The following is a 22465-nucleotide window of genomic DNA, read 5'->3' as shown; positions in this document are numbered from 1 at the left end:
TTTTTCTCATTATTGGTCAAAATATTTCCTCCATACTCCCGATTTCCAGAATAGAAATTCAATATGTACGTTCTTAGGAATGCTCTAATTTAGTGATGTTTCAAAAAGCATACCCTAAATTTGCATATTATATTTCTTAGAAAGACAGCAAAGCTCTATCAGCCACTAGGTCGCTTGTTGTAAAATTACAAAATTATCAGAGTTCAGATATTTAAAATAATAGAGGCCATTCATTGCACAGTTGTTGAATATTCACCACTGCATAGGTTGATTGGTTTGCAGAACATCAGTGTTTATCAAGTACAAAGCTGACTTATCTTTGACAAAGTATACCATTGTAGTCACATTAGACTATTACGTGGTGTTCCCCAATACCATCCACAAACAAAGGAAAAGTATCAAACATGTAATTCCTACAGGATCCAAATTAAACCCACTTCATTTCAGCCTGTTACCTCTGAACCAATCCCCCCAACCCCCAGCATCCATGGGGTTACGTTACAAAGGTGGTTTCATTACAGATGTACTAAAACTGGCTCAACTTCATTGAAGTAAGGTCCCAAAGTCCATACAAACAACCTGGTGGGGCTGGTAACACAAGCTGTATGAATTGTACAGATTCTTTTCAATATATGAATGCATGTATATTAACCCTTTGAACCCTGCTCGGACAGAAATGTCCGATGACGTCATAGAGTACCAGGGGGTCAGGGTGCAAAGGGTTAAACATTCACTCAGTCTTTCTGGTTTTCAATAGTCTAGTTCAATTTACATGCAGAAACCCTAGACTGCAAAGTTGACAAGGTTAAAGAGAGAGCGCAACTTGGTTTTGTTTTTAACTGCAGACAGAGTGATTACACTGACTTTAATCAAGAGAGACTGTTGCATGCATAAAGTATGCAAAATAAAATGTTAACATTACTACTGGTAAGTTATCTTGATTTCTGGAAAGAGCGCCCTTGCTAGATGTGCTTTGCTTCTGACCATCTCAGCATGTAACTCTCAACATAAAATGTAATATGATGTCAAAACAACCAATAATCCGAATTATTCAAGGTAATAAAATTACCATCAATGACACTTGGCTCACATTTGGTTTGATATGGCAGGCCAGAGTGAGTATACTTAACTAAGTGTACCCCTGAGCGATTTCAGAGAAAATGATTTTTTTGACCAAAAACGGGAAAACATGCCCCCCAAAATACAAATATGAAAATTTCATCATAATTTTAAGGAATCTGACTAAAGACAACCCAAGGATCATGAGCATCAAATTTCAAAGAAATCCAAAAAGAACTTTGATAGAAAATGATTTTTTGACAGAAAATGGGAAAAATTGCCCCAAAATACAAATATATTTCACCAAAATTTGAACAGATCTGACAGAGGCCAACCCTAGAATCATGCATGCCAAGTTTCACGACAATGGGACTAGCCCTTTCAGAGAAGGAGATTTGTTGACCAAAACTGGGAAAATTGCCCAAAAAATACAACTATCAAAATTTCACCACAATTTGGACAAATCTAACTACCCTTAAAGTCACCATGAGGAACCTGCATACCACATTTCAACAAAATCTGGCCTATGGTTACAGGGTTTAAGCAATTTGCAGGATTTTTCCCCTGCATATTTTTAACACAGACATGTTCATTTTGAACAAGTTCACATCTCCACCCCTAGGTGTACCTGTACACCAAATACTATGATGGTAGGTGCTGCGGTTTAGAAGGTTTTGGACAGATATACATGCGAAGATACTAACATGCAGATGCTGCCGACCTACCATATAAGCTCTCTTTGGTTTTTATACATATACCAAATTTGAGCTAAAAATGACACTTTCAGAAATATGTGGTGGTACCAGGTGTCTGGAGTGGGTAAGTGTACCCTGCTAGCATGCTACACCCATCAAGATGGACAAAAAGTGTCAAAATCAATAGTAATCCAGTGAAGCTAATGAATCAGTTAATTAGTCAAAGTTAGGAATGCCGTCAAGTATCATTAGCGTCAGATATGTTGTATTTCAAAACCATGTCTCCACATCTACCATAGAACTTTTTCAACAATCTTGCCAGCCTACTTCCTGAGAAGCCCTGCCTCACTAACTTTATTGCCAATGATGCATGTCTTACTCAAAAGTCATCATATGAACTGCAAGTTCTACAGTATCTCAGGAATTGTGAAACATATACACCATAAGCTGGAGCAGATGGTGTATTGCTGGACAAATGCGGATAAATGATATTTTGAAAATCAAAATCATTCTGCTTGTCACACAGCTTTGTGTAAAATATATTCTGTCTTGAATAAAAAGATCAAGATACACAGCTGAATCCACACTTTCTGTTGTCTTTTTTGATCTCTTACTAATCTGGATAAATATGATGGAACAAGTGCAGTTGATAGAATAAATGGCCATTGACAGAAATTATTTAGAATTCATATTGTTTCTGCAATTTTACAGCCAGACAGAATAATATTTATTGGTGATGTCAGCCAAGGTCACAGGTTACAACAAATTGTTCAACACTTGACTCAGCTATTTAGTATAGACACATTTGCAGAAAAATTTCTGCCTGTAATTTACTTTGATTTTCTGGTCAAAAAGATGCAACTTTGAATGAAGCCAATGTAGTCTCACCACACAAACAAACATGTTGAAAATCAGTGTTGGAAGACAAATTACATTGCCATGTGTGCACATAGCTAATTGGTGGGTAATTTCATAGACCCTAAAAATGGAGGGTCTATGGTAATTTGAATACCACGAGATATCTTTCTATCCACAACTATACTGCCTATATCTGTTTATTACACCTGGTTTCCCAGATGTTGACTCTCATCAATTATTTTCCTGCTCATCATTGTTGACATCATCATTATCTTGATTTTGTTGCGGATTTAATGTGGTGAGTAAGTTTCTCATGGCTTCCATAAGTGTCTCTATGCTTCTTCCTAAATCTGGTGTGGTGGCCGTACCAGCATGACCGCCAACAGCTCCTTGGTTGCCATCGTCAGCCACTTCTACACCATCTCTTGGCCCTACATGGCCGTCTTGGTTGTTCTATCAAAACAGAAATGTTCCATATTGTCAGAAAATGTCAGATAAGGAAAGGACAGAAGAACATGAAGATGACGCCAGGATGTCAACATTACAATGCCTGGATGTCAACATGAGTGCAGAACACAAGAGTGGTGACCCTTGTAACTCAGAAGTACTGTCTGCATATTGCAGTGGAGAATCAATTTTTTCAATTATTAGAATGTTAAAAGATTGCTACCCTCACAGAAGAAAAACCCCTAGGATTCTACCCCAAACCCTCACAGTGGAAAACACCTAATACGTCTAGCCCAAACCCTCACAGCCCAACCATCCATATAAAAAATGATACAGGCACAACTTGAATTATTTTGATAAACCATGCTGATGCATTGAGATGATAAAAAAACACCTTGCTTTTGTTTGCCAATTAGGAAGGCAGAGAATTAGATATTATACATCAAACTTACTTCCATGTTGTAAGATGGTAATAATGATCTGAAAAATGCTGCCAGTGGGGTACTCTCAATATCTGATGTCCGTAATCTTGTTCTGTAAGAAGTAGAAAATGGAAGATGTTTGGGAAGTGATTTCCAAGCAAAGAAGATTGAACATGCAAGACCAGAACAAACAACAACAAGGTTACCATGGTATTTTTAGCAAGCTGTTCTCAAGATGTAATTCTTTAAGTTTGGATGCTTCAACATAATGTCTGAATTACAAAAAAAATTGTCTTTCTAACACAGAAACTTCAAGCCCAGGGTAAATTGCAGTATATCTTGCAGAATCAATTCATGTCAACTTACCTAGGTGGTCTAGTATATGATACAATAGCATCTTCAGGGGTAGGGGTCATAGGTCATGACAGGTGACCCTGTCAACTCTGGTGGAAGAGCTGCTGAGGCATCTTGGATTTCCGACACCAGAATGTGACGTAATATATTGGTTGGAGTACCTTGGTACCTCAGTTGCCTTCTGCAAATACAAAACAACTCAGTGTAGTATCCACACTGAAAATAAACACTCCGTAAAATTTTGCGCATTTTTTACACAAAGAAACTTTGTCTGAAAACATGAAAATCTTTTGGATAGAGGAACCCCAATAATCTGAAATGGTGGTTTATGGAAGAAATTCAGGAGAGATGAGTTGATGAACATGGGAAAGGTCAATGAATGATGGAGGAAACCTGATTGAGTTATAAAGGACAAAGATACATGGTTGAGGGAGGGTCAGAAGTGGAGGGCAGAGACAAACAGACGGATAGATGGATAGGGGGTAAGATATGAAGGGCAGAGACATGGAGACATCCAGAGATGGATATTCAGAAGTGGAGGGCAGAGACAACGAAAAAGACAGAGGGAGGGTCAGGGTTGGAGGGAAGAGACAAGGAAATGGATTGAGTGTCCGAAGTGGAGGGCAGAAAGAGTTGGAGGGAAGAGACAAGGAAATGGATTGAGTGTCCTAAGGAGAGGGCAGAAAGAGTTGGAGGGAAGAGGCAAAGACAGATTTACCATCATTTTCAAAGATGCTTTCAATAATTACGGCAGTCTTACTTTTTACTATATTGGCTGACCAATGGATCTTCATTGTCAACTCTTTGTAAAACTTCTGTTACATTGGATATTAACCATGTGATCACTTCTGGTTCTTTCCAAACTGATGATGATCTACCAATGTATAAACCAACCAACTGTTGTAGGCCTACTGGTTGACTAGAATGAAGATAACCAAAATACAAATTCAGTGAAATTTATCTCAGTGAGGACAATATTTTTGTCTATAAATGATCACAGAACGTGACCATGAAAAACGTAAGTTAAGATCTGAGAAGTCATATAGCCATGCTGAAGGTGAATCTCTTGAAATCATTTCACATCCCTTGACAAAGTGAAGAAGTCAGATTTGCATGTGCCATTTAAATCATTTTTACATCAACTAAACTTTACAGTGGCAGTAAATTCAAAACGTTAACAGTGTTATGTCAAGTATTCACACACACAAACACACTGGACAACATAGCATTTGCATCTTAAAAAAACTTTGTCACATCTGAGAAAAGTACTTAATAAAATAAGTCAAGGTTAGGTTGCTACCACCTCTGTTAGACTTTGTCCCTGAGTTCACTGTTTCTCAAGTTGATACACATCTAAAGTGTATCTGCTAAAATTTGTTGATCACTCTCTGCATATATGACCAATTTTGACTCCCTAACTTACTTGTGTTGTGCACGGCCAAAGAACTGATGATTGGTGACTTTCTTGTCTGGCTGTACACTGCATTTGTCTAGGAGTGGTAGTAACATCTGTGTATCAACCAAAATTAAAAACTTTCTAATATTGGAAGCTGAGTTTATATAGAAAAGATTGTGAAACGTATGGTCGACACTTGTAGCTACTTTACTCAGAAAATGGTTAAACAGCAAATAATAACTGAAAACCGTGAATGTTTGATGGAATGATGCATTGCTAATATCCAGTGCTACTTTCTGTAATATCAAGTGATACTTATCGTTGGCTGGATTTGTGGTCATGTGACTAATCATGCTGTCAGTGACAAGATTTTCTATGGAACACAAAGACTAAATGCATCAAGTTTATCATTACTTTAGTAAAATGAGAAACTTCAGACATGAATGGATCAGATAACAGATAACCTTCTACCAGTGCAAGTAGCGAAAGATCACACCCCAACTCCCTACATCTCCCCCCACCAAACAGAGGGGGATTATAATTTACTTACTGAGGGAAACATGAGTAATGCATTCTGTATCATGGAGTTGGCAGTTGCTAGGTGATCATCATCATCATCTCTCTTCATGTGGAAATACGCAAGAGCAACTGAGAAAGCAAAGTTGGGCAATTGTGAAAGATTTCTATGATTCTGAAAATAAATAAAAGTAGAAATATGATATTAATTTGACAGGATAAATACTTGTTCAGGTCTGTGATGGTGAATTTGCATTCACAGCTTACAGTGACAAATACAACACGCTTTAACTTGTTGTACTACTACTATTAACCCTTTTCCTGTCAAGTTCATATTTCACCATCAGCTCAGTTCCCTAAAACTAGTGAAGCATAATATGTCCCATTTGGCGTATTTTAACAAAAAATTGAATATTTGAAGGCCCCTGAAATCGCAACTACTTGTAAACATGATTTTTATAGACTAAAGCTGTTGGAGCAGACCAAGCCAAATGGGTGACAAGACATATCATTTTGGCTCAATACCGCTTTTCACAGAGTTGGCTGATGGGGAAGTGACACTGTCTAGCAGGAAAAGGGTTAATGACATGCATTCTATGTTTCTCTTAGGCCAAAAAAAAAAAAAAATTGTGCTGGTCCGATAACAGTTTTCAAAAATAGGGAAGGTAGGTAGGCAGGGATTTTTTTCCCCAAAATATTTATATCTTTATATATGCATTTTTCAGGGGTTCAGGGCATCAAACACGGCCACAACATTTCCAGAAAAATGTATCATACGTATAAAAGGAATGAAAACATAAAAGACACCCTCGTTCAAGTAAAAATCAAACACAAGGTAACGAACGTGTGATTTTATGGGTTTTTTTCTTTCTTTTTTTCTACTTCCCTGTTTATGTAGCTCTAAAAAGTTTAGGGTCAGCAGGTAAAAAATAGTGAAGGTCGGGTTATCGGAACAGCACAGTATTTTTTGTTCGGCCTTATGAAAACTGCAAAAACAAAGCCAAATAAAATTAGAAGAGTTTTATGAAAATTTACCATTCCATACATTGTTGCCATTTCTGTACATTGTTACCATTATGTACATTGTTAGTATTATGTACAATGTTACCATTTATGTACATTGTAAATGGATATGAAAACTGACAGGTGTACCATTTGCAGAACACAGGTATACAGGTAATTCTTTCTCACCCCAAAGACAGATCTACTTGTAAATTCTTTCTTACCTCCCATTCATTGTATAGCCTGATCAGAAACTGATACTGCTGTGATCGCAGCGCATAAAAATCTATCATTAAGATTACACACAGTGGATCATTGTCAGGCTCCAAACTGAGAAATAAAGAAAGGATAGAGAAGAATTGGATGAACACAAATACAGACTCTCACTTGAAGATGGATTAGAAATAAGGTACAGTTTATATTATGAGAAATCAAAACAAAGGCTAAGCAAGTTTCATGATGTTGCCTAAATGTGCATTAATCATTTTTTGTTCAAAACAAATCAGATATTTCAGTAAAAGCTGGCTATACAAATTATTTTTGTAAAATCTCACCTTAGAAGGAGTTTGCAATATTCTAATGCAGTGCGATAGCAACCTCTCTGACCAACAAACACTAGATGTTTAAACAACGCTAAGAAAAAGGCTCTGTTTTCTTGTCTCCGATATTCCAGTCGACAATTTGACTGTGTTAAGTTAAACAGGACATGAAAACTACACTCAAAGGAAAATAAAGCTCGTTCTGAAAGAGACAGAGAGATAAAGAGAAAAGCATAAATGTTTTAATATACTTGGGTGGAAGTTGTTTGTGAGTCAACATTCTTACACAGATAAATCTCAGCATTTAGACTAAGGCTACGATACACAAGTGAGTGCCTGAAAAAAGTAACACTTTTAACCATCTCAAAATATGGTTGCACTAATATATTACAGGTTACCCTAGGAATGTGTGCTAACTCACCAACTCAACTAGACTTGAAGGTTATGTAAGGGCACTCTCACACTTACTTTCTCTTCAATGGATGCGGGTAATGTGGGCATGGTTATATAATACCGTACTTGTAAACTGACATTTTAGTTGAAAAGTATGTGCTATGTGCTATATGCATTTCACTGTACATGGAGTTAGCCAGTATGCTACTTTTACTGGTAAATCCCATCAACATCATTGTAACAAGGAAAGTAACAAATTATGCACTGATGATAGGAGTAGTTAGGGAGGTAAGAGTAGTCAGCGGTCCTTTGCGTGGAGTTTCACAGCAAGTGAGATGGGCTTATTGGCATAAACATTTACTTTAAAACTGTCAGTCCATTAGTTAGCAAGATTTATTCAACTGGGTCCAATGCTGCAGTTAGACCTTTCCACTACTAGGTGGGGAGGACTGGGGATGAGGATTATCAAACACAAAGTACCAATGCTTTAGCAACTGCAAGAATGATGAATAATAAAGATAGGCATTTATTTGATTGTATTGGCTATTCTAAAATTGACAAGCACTTCGTTGTCTTGATAAAATTGCCATGTACCAAAACACCTGATTTCTCTGAGGACTCCATGGCAGTACTTGGGCTTGCAGATTAAAGAGTGTTTATGTATGTCCTACATTTGTATGGATGAAAGTTTGTGTGTACCGGTATTTTCTCTGTTTGTTGATATAGATGTACTTTGTGTATGTCTGCTGTTTTTTGTATAAATGTAGTTTGTATAGATGTCTCTATATGCAGGATTTCATACCTGTGAGTTCTGCAGCCATCTGTAAATCTTCACTCATTTTACAAACCTCACTGAGTTGAATTAAACTATCAATGTGATATGGATGCATGTTTAGTATGCTCTGTAATGCAAAGAAATACATCAACTAAATCAATAATCTTTTATTATGCAGCATGCAACTAAAGTGAAGTGAAATGGAACAAAAATAGTATAAACGAGTAGAAAGATATATAAATAAATAAATAGCAGAAAGATATATAAATAAATAAATAAATAGCACATTTCTGTTGTACCTAGTGTCCATCAGGGATGCTCATCAGTGCTGCACAAAGTTCGTCACAATAAGCTCTTTGACAGATGTATGTTTTAAGTTTTGACTTCCAAGTTTCAAAATTTGAGCATAGCTAATTTTATGAGGTTGTCGGGTCAATACCAAAGGAGTAAAAAAATACTGTCAAGGACAGTGTGCTCACATTCGGTTTGAATCGGTCCATTCAAGAAATATTTCAACCAGAAAAACAAGAATGACAAAAGCAAATAAGGTCTGCAACTTAGGTACTGGAGGTTATCTTTAGGAACATGCATATCAACTTCTACAGCAATAGGACAAGCAGATCCTACATACATAAGCAAATGTCAACAAAAAATTAGCCAGAGAAGGCTTGACAAAAAGAAAAGGTTGGAAGAGTGGGGAAAAATAAAGAGTGGGAAAAAATGTACAAGGGATCTGGTAAAAGTAATGCTACCTCATCAATCTTCTAAACCCTACCCCCTCCTGAATATCAAATGTTCATCCCTTTGTTGCTCATGTTTACATAAGGCCAGATGACAGGAAATATATTTACAACCTTGGGGATTTTTTAATTAATGCTATGAGTGCTATCATTCAAATGTAAACAGCACTTAAATTAGTTACAGATAGTGAAATGCCTTCCACTGTGGGGGTGATTATGACATCTGGAATTATCCTGGATCAAAATTTCTCATCAGTTCTTGTGTCTTACATGGAAATGTTGCAAAAATTGATCCGCAATGAAACAATTTACTTCAGCTTTGTTTTCTGGATCAAATTTTACTACAAATCGATACCAAATATGACAAAATTATGTTCACAGCCTTCAAAACTGTCTCACAACATATCCTGGGTTGGTGTAGGTCATTTAAGGTCACAAACTGAGAAAATTACCTAAAATATAAAAATTTGGGGCTTCCCAACACTTTGAGCAGAAAATTTATCTGATAACATCCCTCGAGACTTTTGTACCAAATTACAAAGCTATCAGACAAGTAATTTTGAGAACACGTTTTCTTGACCAAAAATGACAAAATTGTCCTAAAAATACAAATATGTATATTCAGAACAACTTCCACATATCTCATTAGGGGACGACTGCATTAACTTGCATGGTACCTGAACCCGAGTCCTTGCCTGAGCAACTCGGGTGACAAACAGAACACTTTTAATCCCCAAGGTGTGAATGTTCCTTGTTATGTTTATCTAATCCAGCTGGTGCTATTGTAGTGCCATTGTAGGAAAGGCAGGTCTGTGAAATTGATCCTCAAGGGAAGTAGGGTATTCCTAAGTTAATGGCGCCTTCCCGTAATGTAACTATCGTCATCCCTGGACATCTGTACACCAAATATAAAAGCTGTCTGTCCAGGGGCTTTAAAAAGAAATATTTTTTATCGCCCCAAAACAGTAATTTTTCCAATTTTGTCTTAATTTCAACAAATAAGAAGGGTAACACCCTTGCAAACATCCAACCCAAATTTGAGAGCAATTGGGCTAGCGGTTTCAGAGAAGAAGAAATTTTACTTAAAATGAGGAAAATTATAAAAAAAATCAGCAAAAATACAAAATTCAAGACATCTTCACGATATACTAGTACATAAAACTGTATAAGGTCTACCGAAGGTACTTGCATAATAATTTTCAAAGGTTCTTGAGTTATTGATTTTTGACCATTTTCACATTTTGTAAGCTCATTTACATAATTTTGGCACTGCAAACTTCATTTGAACAAAATCCCATCTATAGTCCAAGATGCATCCACAGACCAAATACCGCGCATGAAAGAGCAGCGGTTCATGAGTTTTTGAAGTTGACAGACATACTGTACGTACATACATACATACATACACACATACATACAGACGCCACCGACTTCAGCTTATATGATAATCTCACATTGGTATAACCAAATGTGAGCTAACTAGTGGTTGCTTATTTCTAGCTCTTTTACCATTGTCACATTTTTAAAAACCCCATTTGCATATTTTGTGACTTGCACTTTCATTTGAACAATTGAGGCATCTCAACACAATATATCAAGACGATACATGCAACAATCTTCGAGTAGTTGCAGTGGATGGATTGCCATACTACATACACAAATAACACATACACGTATGCATGCATACCGGTACATACACAAACTTGATTTTTCCACCAACGGATAAAAGTTATGCTCTCATTGTCATATAAATATTGCAAAATTAATGCAGTAGCAAGTACATGTAGTGATAGCAATCAACAATATTTACGTCATAATAAAGACAGTCTAGCTGTGGCTAAAAGACAAGACAGATGCTTAAATACATAATATCAATAGAACTGATGGTCTATTGATACAGCAGATACATAATGTCAATGAATAGACCAGTCATGGTCCATTGATACAGCAGATACATAATGTCAATGAATAGACCAGTCTTGGTCCATTGATACAGCAGATACATAATGTCAATGAATAGACCAGTCATGGTCCATTGATACAGCAGATACATAATAACAATGAATAGACGTGTCTTGGTCCATTGATACAGCAGATACATAATATCAATGAATAGACCTGTCTTGGTCCATTGATACAGCAGATACATAATGTCGATGAATAGAACTGTGATGGTCTATTGTACAGCAACTACATAATGTCAATGAACAGACCAGTCTTGGTCCATTGATACAGCAAATACATAATGTCAATGAATAGAACTGTGATGGTCTATTGATACAGCAGATACATAATGACAATGAATAGACCTGTCATGATTTATTGATACAGCAGATACATATTGTCAATGAATAGAACTGTGATGGTCTATTGATACAGCAGATATATAGTTACATGATAAGACAATTCTTCGGTATGATAACTAACTGAAATGATACTTACCACAATATTATTTGGATTGAGAGATTCTACAGCATCCAGAAATTTAAACTGCACTTGCTGATAATCTTTAGAGTGTTCAAAAGAGAAATACTCATGCCTATAACGATATAAAAATACAAACATTTAAAAGAAAAATGTCTCTCTTTTAAGACTAGTTCTTGCTTTGTAAAAAGAAACAGCAAAATGAACGATGCAACTCAGCAGTACCATAGAGTCAGAAACAGGCTGTTTGCAAACCAGCCAGCAGCAGCACACTAAATATTTTTGTTACAGTAAACCAACCACAAGAAACTTTTCGCCCCAGTATGCTTAAAAAAATTTTTGAACTTAACCTTTTGTTCATAAACCCAATTAATGCTGTGTACTTACCCACTTTTTGTGGACAGGTGTTTCATTGTAAGTCCTACAATATATAAAGTTGATGAATTAGATACAATGTATGACTTTGGTGAATTAGATACAATGTCTAATGTTTGTGAATTAGATACAATGTCTAAAGTTGGTGAATTAGGTACAACCTACAAAGTTGGTGAATTAGATAAAATGTATAATTTTTGTTAATTAGATACTGCCTATTTTATGATTCATAGAGACAGTATGAAGTCTAAGGCAAGCAACATGGCATGGTGACCAGCAAAACATCCAGTCATTTGACAAAATGAACAGATGTTCTCCAGACAGTGTTCCCTTGGGATATTGAATTCCAACAACTGGCAACTGTAAGTGATTAGGGAAAAAGTAATACATACATGACTATTCCCAGGCAGTCAAAGGCAAGAAGATCAGGCAAACCTGGGTTTTACATATGCAGCTACAATAACAGCTCATTCATTAACTTGATACTGATAGCAATTCAAATGTTTCCTTCCATAGCACTGTAAGGGCACAGTCATGTAAAAGACTATGTAAGGCCCTTCTGTAAGTATTTAGTTGTTTATACAGGTTCGTTCTCAAGTAAACTGGAGTCAGGCGCTTGTATCAGCATGACTAATGAACATATATAATGAGTATGATGGCGTTTTTCTATTATGAAAAACTATACTAAATAATGAAAGTAAGCAGTACATTTTTACTTCCATGAAAAATACTTCATCGTGTAACAGTTCCTACAGTATATTGTGTAAATACGTATCAGGGTGTGATTCCAAGGCATCTGTGGTTGCTCAACATGACTACCTGCAATATACTTCATTTTGTCAGAACAGTGAACACCGATTTTACAGTCCCTATGCCAGCAGCAAAATTTATTGTCAAACTATTTACAGTTTCATCGAATGACTGGCTGTTTTGGTAGTCATTTTGCCAAATGACTGCCCTGGGACTTCTTATTGCATCTGTAATTCAAAAAAGAACATGAGGAAAGATAATTGAAAATAGCTGTTACATAACTTCAAATTTTATGTTGACACTTTCTAAATTCTGTCAGATGACAATAAAACTTGCCTGTCTTTCCAATCGGTGGCCATGTTGACTTTGGTGTAACAAGCCATGTGCTTCTGTGTTGTCTACTGCCATGACCTCTTCTCCTGACAAGTGATAAGATATAATTATGTATTTTTCTGAAATCCTGGATAAAGTGTTATTATTTGTGATGGCAAAACCTTACTATGTATGGTGAACTTCAAAATGACATAGAGCTAAATCTTTGGATACTGCTTCATGAACACATTTCTGTTATTAAAGCAAACCTTTGATCATGAAAAAACTCGTATGGGTATCAACGCAATAGTTTTCCAATCAATATGACTCTTGCAATAATTACACAACATTTAGAATTCAAAATGAACTTTTCATAGGTTGTACAGTTTTTCTGAAACCTAAACAGTCTGGAAAACTTTAAGATTCTAAGAAAAGACTTTCAAGATCCGAAATGACCGTCAGTGAAAGGTCAAAGGTCAGCCAATCATGAAACATGTAATTATGAATGAATTAACTCAAGTCATATCAGATGCAGATGGAACAGTAGATGATCCTTACCTTGTGTCTGAGCGGACAATTTGTGAACCAAATATTCGCCTCATTTCATTGTCAGGGTTCAACTGTCTATGTTCAACACCAAGCAATGCTTTGGTATCCATGGTAACAAGACTATCAATACTGACATTGTTGATATCTGTTTTTGGAAGTTCTCCAAGGAGTTCATTGACCTCTCTAATGCTGGCATCAATATCGTCTTCATGATTTGCTTGCTATTTAAACATAAAACAAAAATAGTCACTCATCCAATAATAATTCACATTTTTATCTAAAACATCACGACTTGCTTAACAACACCGAATAAAATACCTCTGATATCACTGCTGTATCTTTGGATTTCTTTTTCTTCTTCCTTCTTTTCTTCTTGGCTCCAGTCCGTTCCTCTACTTTCGCAGGTTTTTCTTCTTCTTCTTCTTCACTAATTCTTGACTTCTCATTTTCGACCTCATCCTGGTCCATCAGGTCGTCATTGTCCTCTCCAAGCTGTTTGAGTTTAAATCATAGATACACAGGGTTTTTTCATGTAAACGATATTTATACCGTAATAGGTGCAATTTTTGGAATCGTTTAAAAAGTTATCATTCATGAATATTTCATTTATGTTTTCTTTGGTTTATTTATTTCTCTTATTTACATACCATTTATTGTTCAGTACCATTGTGTTAAAACACTACATAGGAGGTGATTTTAAATCAATTAATAATTTTGGTAGAGAAATACAGTTGATAGATAACTGGATATCAACTGATCTCTACAGATAATGAAGTCAGTTGCTTAAAATAGTACTGCCAGCTAACAGCAGATTCTCATAGATAATAGACAATAAACATGGTGAAAATGGTACATGCATTATATGTGTTTCATATTTTGATAATTATACCCATGTTACCATGTCAAATTTTGTTAATTGGACAATCAGTTATAGCAGATTGGAACTTACTGCCAGGAAAGGGTTCGCACTGGTCCTGGATTTATTTCTGGCAGGAGTTACTTCAATTTCCTCATCAGCGCTCGAACATTCTTCTGGATTCACTGTTGGTAGATCATCTTGAATCCCGTGCAACTTTCTGAGTGCCCGCGATGACATTGTCAGTATTTGTACATCACACTTTACCGTGCCAATCTATTAGTATTATCGCGAATGTTGTTGAATTTCCGGTTTCTGGCTCGAGAAGAGCGGCCTCTCGTGTTGACCTCTCATAAGGTTATGTTGTTCGAAGCTGCACTTGGAGCCCACTTGGAGAACGGAGCATATGGACGTTCATGCTCTCTGCTACCTCCATGCTCAAAGCTAACACTTGATATCATGCCTGGTTATAGATAGAAGAATTTCCTTCAGCTCAACTAAACAAAGTTTTTGTTAGACTAGCTGATAGTCACGGCGTGAGTTGAATGCAACCAACAATCTGCTGTCAGTGCATGCAACTCTTCGTTCTGCTCACAGGATGTCTGTTCATCTGCCACCCTTTACCGTTACGCGGCAGACGGTCGTTGGACAGGCTTTGAAGTACATGATGACGACACAGTGTTTTAGTACGAGTGCTGCTTTATTCGTAAACAAGAAAAGAATGATGAAATTAGTAAAGAAAACAAAGTAAGTATGACGTCACTTAATCATACAACCATGCTCACCACATAGAACCCATACCAACTCCAAATAGGCCATACTTTGGGATCTATGGTGGCACACAGTCACTGGGTCACTTTCATGGTAATACTGAGCTGGTTGGTTGTTGTTGTTGTTATGTCATCACTTGCCAATAAAATTGAAGAATGCCAAGTTGTTGTGGTTGTTGCTTCATCTGAATCATCTTGTTGATGTGGCAAAAACATGCGGGAAAACAAATAACAGATAACAGATAACAATAATAATAATAATAATAATAATAATAATAATATTTTATTGCTTGTAAATATAGGATTTACATCACATTTGTGGCAATAAAAGTGTGATATAAAAATAAGTGCAAATTTTTCATCAATAAAAATAAAGTATTACAGTATAATAATAGTACTTAATAATAAATATAACTAGGTATTTCTTTGTTTATATAAATATAATCTGCAAGTTGTTCATTAAAAGGTAACTCTTGTTTTGTTAGTAGAGAAAAAAGCTGATTTTCAGTTGTATGGTTTGGGAAATTGATTTTACTGAAAAAGTTCTTTCTTTGGACTTTGTATTCCTGACAGACTAATAAAAAGTGTGTTTCATCTTCAATACTGTTGGTGTTACACTGATTGCAGTATCTTTCAGTAATTGGGGTTTTGGAACAGCGTGTCTCCCTTTTACAATTGCTAGATCATGAATGAATCAAAGGTATTAGTACTGGGAGTATGGCGGTAGAAAGAAAAACTTACTACCTCCATGCTGGGAGGTATTAGGAATATTGGGCCGACTGTTACACTCCTTCCTGAATATAAAGAGTGATGGGAGTGTAACAGTGGGCCGATGTAATGAGTACGCTGGGGTCAGTCAGTACCTCCCTGGTACCTTAGCATGGCTACGGAATTCCTGTGATTTTTACAGTATGATCAATATATCAACATGATTTAAACAATAGCTACAACAACTTAGTGTTCGTCAGTTTTATAGGCAACAACAGTGTTCGTCAGTTTATGGGCAAACAACATGAACACAAACAAATAACAACAACAACAACCAGATTTTGCCCAAACGTTCTTGTCAGTTTTCTCTCAACATTATTTGGTTTGAAAAGTTCTCTCATATTTTGTAGTCTTGCACAGTCTCTTTAACAAAAAAGTGTTGCCTTTCATCCAATCTCAGAGTCTGTGAGATATCGGTGACCAAGGGTAAAGTTTACTATGACACCTGTTTTGCTGTTTTCAATCCTAACTTGATCAACCCATGCATCAATGAAGTATTTTTGTTAAGTCTGGTAACCTGGTAAATTTTACCCAAGTTGCCCTCATCATCACTGCATCCTATCAGAAGACAATAGAAATATTACTAGGGTTCTCAAACTATTTAAGTACCATGTATGAACCCAAAACTTAGCAAAAACACTGTTACTACCCTTTTTTAATCCTAAATAATTGTCTCAATCATAGTTATGTGATTTATAAAAGTAAATATTTTCAAACAGTCATTAGAAATGAAATCAGCTCAGTGTTGCCATTTACATGTAAGTGTAGAAATTCAAAGAATGTTGATAAAAACAGGTAATATTTTCAATACCAACTCTTACCTTCAATAACTCTTCGTCTTCTGAATTTCACTGTTTCCAAAAAAAAACAAAACAAAAAAACCCACAAGCCATACAGGTAGAACCTACCTGTTTCTTCATTCATTTGTTGAAGTTCATCGTCCAGAAGTGTACGAATTTTTAGGTAATGCTCTTCTGAGATTGTGGAGCAAAATTTGGAAAAGAAAAGAATAGCTACAAATTTTAGCAGTTTGTTTTACGTGTTGCTGGGACTTTGGAAATAGAGGAACAGTGACCTTGGTTATATTGAGTCAGTTGTTGAAACATTTTAATATTTTTCTGCATTTTTCAGGAAGAAATTCTATATACATGGAAATACAGCTCCTCAGCTGGGTTTTGTAAGTTAAAATTTTTTACCCCAAGGATGGATACTGCAGGCATGATAATATCTCAATCTGATTAAAATCAGATGTAGAGTACGGCGATATCTACTTAGCATACGCGGTATTCTCTTGCTGTTGCCTCTCACTACAGCAAGAGAATACCGTATACGCTAAGTAGACTTTGCTGTACTCTACATCTAATTTTAATCAGATTGGATAATATCTCATCTTTATATCACAATTAATTTACAGTACAGAAAAATACATTCTCACTGTCGGGGTGTTTTTATTTCATGTGGTGTTATTAAGCAGAAGCAAACTTGTCCCAGGCTAAGTCTCAAAATATGCTTCAACTTATTCATATTTGACTGATCTCAAGAAAGAACTTTGTAATTTAGCATATTTCATGGGATGTAAACTGTACTTTACATCTGTACAAAAAAGTACCGGTATTTCACTTCAAGAAACCAGTTCAGTAAAATGAATATTTTCTCAGACTTTTCAAATAGAAATTTGATGACTACACATTCCTTTCATTATTCCAGACAAGGGTGAACTTGAAAAGTTAATTCGTCCAGAAAAAGGTCAAAAAGTGAATATTTGTAATGGTGTATGTATTTTTAAGTTTCCTGAAATCATTAAGAATGATACACCATTAATATTTTTACACATGTGACTGGCCATACTGAATACAGATATGACAGATACTGTACCTTGCCCTTGACTGAATCAGTCTGATGTTTGCATCTATTATAGAGTGCATTCAAGTTTTCAGGAGAAAAGTTTCTCTAATAGTAATATTCTGTTTTCATAGAATTTAGGAGGGACAACTGTGTCAAAACCCAGCAAAGGTCACATTTCAAGATTACACATCATCAATGCAGTACTGTACAAGAATATACTGGACGTGGTTCAGTCAAACATGGTCAGTGAAGAATTGGAAGCTGTGAACGTTGAAATATTGAGGGTAAGCTTGTGTAAGTGTTAGGGTGTGAACCTGTTCTATGATACATCTGGATAGTATGATATCTAGAATCTTTATGGCCATCAACAACTTACACAGTAAATTTACATTACAAAATTAAAAATACATAATGTCATCGCTTTCATAAAGGCAATATTTGAACCAGAAAAATAGCTACAGTGAGAAGCTAATCGGGTCTGGTCCATCTAGTCATGTTTACATTGTTGGTAAGTCCATCTTAATATCCATGGCAACCAGCAGTTCATTGACAGTGTTCAGCAAACTTTGCAATCTTGAAGCCAAGTTTTCTGAAAGGGATGACAACACAACTTTTTTCATAATATCAGAATTATTGGTAAGCAGTTTGTCTCGGGAAATATATGTAAAAAGACAATTGCTAACAATTATGGAGGAGTCTATCCCTGGTGTGAGAAGTTTGCCCCTTAATGTTGTCATAAGATTGCTTGCCATCAGAGAATTTCAGTGTTTGACCGTCAGATCATGACAAGTTTTAGAAAATATAATCATTGTTTCAGAGATTCAGTATGCAACATTATTTGGTGTCTGTTATTGGCTATCGGTTTAATCAAGTGAAAACAAACTAATAAATTGAATGTCTTATAGCTGTTTGATTTTTAGCAAGTTCACAGTACCTGTATACCATCATACATGAAGGTATGGTACCTGTATAATATTTGAGCATTGCATAGGCCCTTTTAATGGAGTAAGAATTAATTCTGACATCATAATCCTTTGCAGGTCAGCATGGCTGCAGATTTCAGTGTGTGTCGAGTGTTTTGGCAAGCTACTGGTAGCATTGATGAAGACACTGAGATCCAAGACACACTGAACAAACATGCAAGTGCAGTCAGGTTTGTGTAAACCTACTTTGATTCATTTGAAATAATGTGATCCCTTACACAGTAATAGAGATAGTGGCTCAAATATTATAGTGTCAAAAGGAGGGACTGTCAAGCCAAGAAAAAACAGAATTGTACTCTTAGGCAAACATGGCCAGTTAGTATTTCTTGTGAAATCACTCGTATTCTGTAGTTTCCTGTAATGATTTGTTGAAAAATAAATCATGCAAGTGATTCATGAAAATGAAATGTAAATTAATATATTACCTTACCATTGATTATGTCATGGGTCTGTCATGAGTCCATTTAAAGACCAAGGTAGAAATACCATCTTACAGCAGCATTAATCATGAAATTCCAGTGGTGTATTTCCCTGCCAGAGATTATACATTCTGTGCAGACATACCAGTAGATAGTGCTTTCCAAGTATCATTATCTAAATTATTGCCCATTTATCTAGTTTGGAAACTTCTCTAATAGAAAGTTTTGTTTTGTGTGTATCAATATCAAAGTGATGGCAACCGCAAGTAGACAAATAAGTGTTGAGGATGAATGAGGCATGCATGTTATGTTACTGAGGCCGAACATAGTTATAGTATTGATGCCAAGTGTATGTTGTACTTCATTATTATGAAGCTGCCAAACAAAGCATCATTTTCCCAGTTCATGATATAAAATGGGTATAGTTATATTGTGTGTACAGAGTTACATATACCCATGATTTAGCAGCATCTTTGTCTGCATTCCCAGTTTGCAACACACCAGCTGAGCATATAGTTCATTTTTTGACGAAATTCTGAAGATCTTTCCATAAATGAAAACTGAATTAAAATTTTGCTAAATTTAATGAATGCAGCCAATTTTAAGAATACTGAGCTAGAACAGTGTTGGAAATTTAAGTACTATTTTTGTGTGAACTGTAAAAATGGTTTTGTTCTATACTGATGTCATTTTTTCTTTGGTCTTAGACACAAATTGACACAATTGAGGGTGATTGGATTTCTACCAAAGATTGTGTTTGTCAAAGATAAAGGTGCTGCCAATGTGGCTGAAGTGGAAAAACTATTAGCTTCAATCCATTTGCCATCCGATGAAGGAGTGGAAGGTACCATGGCAACAGAGGATGGCACCATGGAATTTATAACAAAGTCATCAAAGCCAGAGAGAGAGTTAGATCTGGATTTATTTGGACTAAATCATCAAGATTTAAACAGACAGATTATGCAATTCAAAAAGAAAGAGTTGAATGCTTTGCCGTTGTCAGGGGAGATAAGGAACTATAAAGAATTTAAATTGAAAAAAACAAAAAGAAAGTCTGTGGACAGCGTAGTGAACTATGAATTTGAAGATGATTCTGAGTCTGAAAGCGACACTGAGCAATGGGAGGATGACTTCAGTGACTATGAAGACACAGCAAATCCAAAGGAGAGATAAGTGTCTTGCCTGAGACAGGATAACTTTTCTGCAGTGTACTGAAGTTTGACAAATATAGGCTGGAATATTCCAGCAATTATAGTAACTCTTACCCTCATGAGAGCTACCCTTTCATGCCTGATATATTTTCAATCAGCTACCTTTTCATGCATGAAAAAAATCTCACCTCGAGAATCCAAGAACTGTTCCTTCTTTGTCTCATGTTTACAAAAGACTGCTACCCAGTGATAGGTGTAATTATTAGTCCCCACGGACACCGTCCGGGGAACTTATAGGTTTGGTCATGTCCGTGTGTGCGTGCGTGCGTGCGTGCATGCGTCCGTCCGTCCGTTCACGCAGATATCTCAGAGATGCAAGAAGCGATTTCATTCAAACTTGGTACAAGGATTACTTCATATGTCATACAGATGCACGTCGATTTGTTTTGTGATACGATCCAATATGGCCGCCAGGCGGCCATTTTATTACGATTTTTTCATGTACAGAGCCATAACTCAGACATGTTTCAACCGATTTTATTCAATGTTGGTACAAGGACATTGACCAATGTCATAGATATGCACGTCAATTTGTTTTGTGATACGATCCAATATGGCCGCCAGGCGGCCATTTTATTACGATTTTTTCATGTATAGAGCCATAACTCAGACATGTTTCAACCGATTTTATTCAAAGTTGGTACAAGGACATTGACTAATGTCATAGATATGCACGTCAATTTGTTTTGTGATACGATCCAATATGGCCGCCAGGCGGCCATTTTATTACGATTTTTTCATGTACAGAGCCATAACTCAGATATGTTTCAACCGATTTTATTCAAAGTTGGTACAAGGACATTGACCAATGTCATAGATATGCACGACAATTTGTTTTGTGATACGATCCAATATGGCTGCTGTGTGGCCATTTTATTACAATTTGTTCATATACAGAGCCATAACTCAGACATGTTTCAACCGATTTTATTCAAAGTTGGTACAAGGACATTGACCTATGTCATAGATATATACGTCAATTTGTTATGTGATACGATCCAATATGGCCGCTAGGCAGCCATTTTATTACGATGTTTTCATGTACAGAGCCATAACTCAGATATGTTTCAACCGATTTTATTCAAAGTTGGTACAAGGAGATTGACTAATGTCATACATATGCATGTCAATTTGTTATGTGATACGATCCAATATGGCTGCCTTGCGGCCATTTTGTTACGATTTTTCATTTACAGAGCCATAATACTCTCAGGCATATCTCAACCGATTTTATTCAAAGTTGGTACAAGGACATTAACCTATGTCATACATATGTATGTCAATTTGTTTCATGATATGATCCAATATGGCTGCATGGCAGCCATTTTGTTACAATTTTTTCCTGTCCTTAGCCAAAACTTGGGCATGTCTCAAATATGGTACCAGTGATAATCTGTCAAGTGTTAGAATTGTATGCAAAAATGTTTTGCAACATCCTGTTGATTAATTCCTAGTTGACTCATTTTCTGAACTTTAGGATGGTGGCCTACATTGGTTTTATGTTTTCATCACCATGGAACTCATTCTTGGCCATTGAGCGCCATCTGTATCAAAGTATTTTTATCACAGACCTAATTATGAAGAGGACTCTATCCTCTCTGAGGACATGTAATCAAAGTACCCATTAACAAGTGGGGACTGTGTCATCAACGATGGGTGTAATTATTTGAATATTGTTGTATGATTTTAGGGCCAATGCCAGTGCTATCGTCCAACAGAAAAATTTTGGTACTTGTATTATACGCAAGTCTGACACAGATCACTACAAAACCGTGAAATAAGGAAGTCAAATCATCATCATCTTAATGTACCAAAATGAAAATGCAAGTCAAACAACTAAGACTTTGTAATAAAATACTATCATACTATTAAGTATAATATTGTTATTGCATACAGGCCTTGTGCTTCCTTGTTTTTAGCTCACATTTGGTTATACCAATGTGAGTTTATCGTATAAGCTGAAGTCGATGGCGTCTGTATGTATATGTGTATGTATGTATGTATGTA

At 36.1% G+C, this 22465-nt stretch overlaps 2 protein-coding genes across 2 annotated transcripts; one reads left to right on the top strand and one right to left on the bottom strand.

The window, feature by feature from the left end:
• Positions 1-827: 827 nt before the first annotated feature.
• Positions 828-15004, bottom strand: LOC139117951 (ribosome quality control complex subunit TCF25-like). The gene is made up of 15 exons (XM_070681200.1): positions 14556-15004; positions 13925-14098; positions 13616-13827; positions 13082-13164; positions 12008-12041; positions 11639-11735; positions 8484-8583; positions 7304-7490; positions 6974-7079; positions 5782-5922; positions 5259-5344; positions 4596-4754; positions 3848-4016; positions 3512-3593; positions 828-3065 (listed from the first exon to the last, which is right to left on the bottom strand). Exons 1-13 carry the CDS (start codon positions 14700-14702, stop codon positions 3881-3883), a joined length of 1662 nt encoding a protein of 553 aa, XP_070537301.1. The 5' UTR covers positions 14703-15004; the 3' UTR covers positions 828-3065; positions 3512-3593; positions 3848-3880.
• LOC139117954 (putative ribosome-binding factor A, mitochondrial) lies at positions 14994-20953 on the top strand. Its single transcript, XM_070681206.1, has 5 exons — positions 14994-15209; positions 17132-17177; positions 17977-18129; positions 18886-18998; positions 19955-20953. The coding sequence occupies exons 1-5, from the start codon at positions 15061-15063 to the stop codon at positions 20418-20420; spliced, it is 927 nt and encodes a 308-aa protein (XP_070537307.1). The 5' UTR covers positions 14994-15060; the 3' UTR covers positions 20421-20953.
• Positions 20954-22465: the final 1512 nt, after the last annotated feature.

The sequence above is a fragment of the Ptychodera flava genome, chromosome 18 (assembly GCF_041260155.1).
Source record: "Ptychodera flava strain L36383 chromosome 18, AS_Pfla_20210202, whole genome shotgun sequence".
NCBI lineage: Eukaryota > Metazoa > Hemichordata > Enteropneusta > Ptychoderidae > Ptychodera > Ptychodera flava.
Note: the sequence above shows the minus strand (reverse complement) of the source record. Positions and strands in the feature narration are given on the sequence as shown.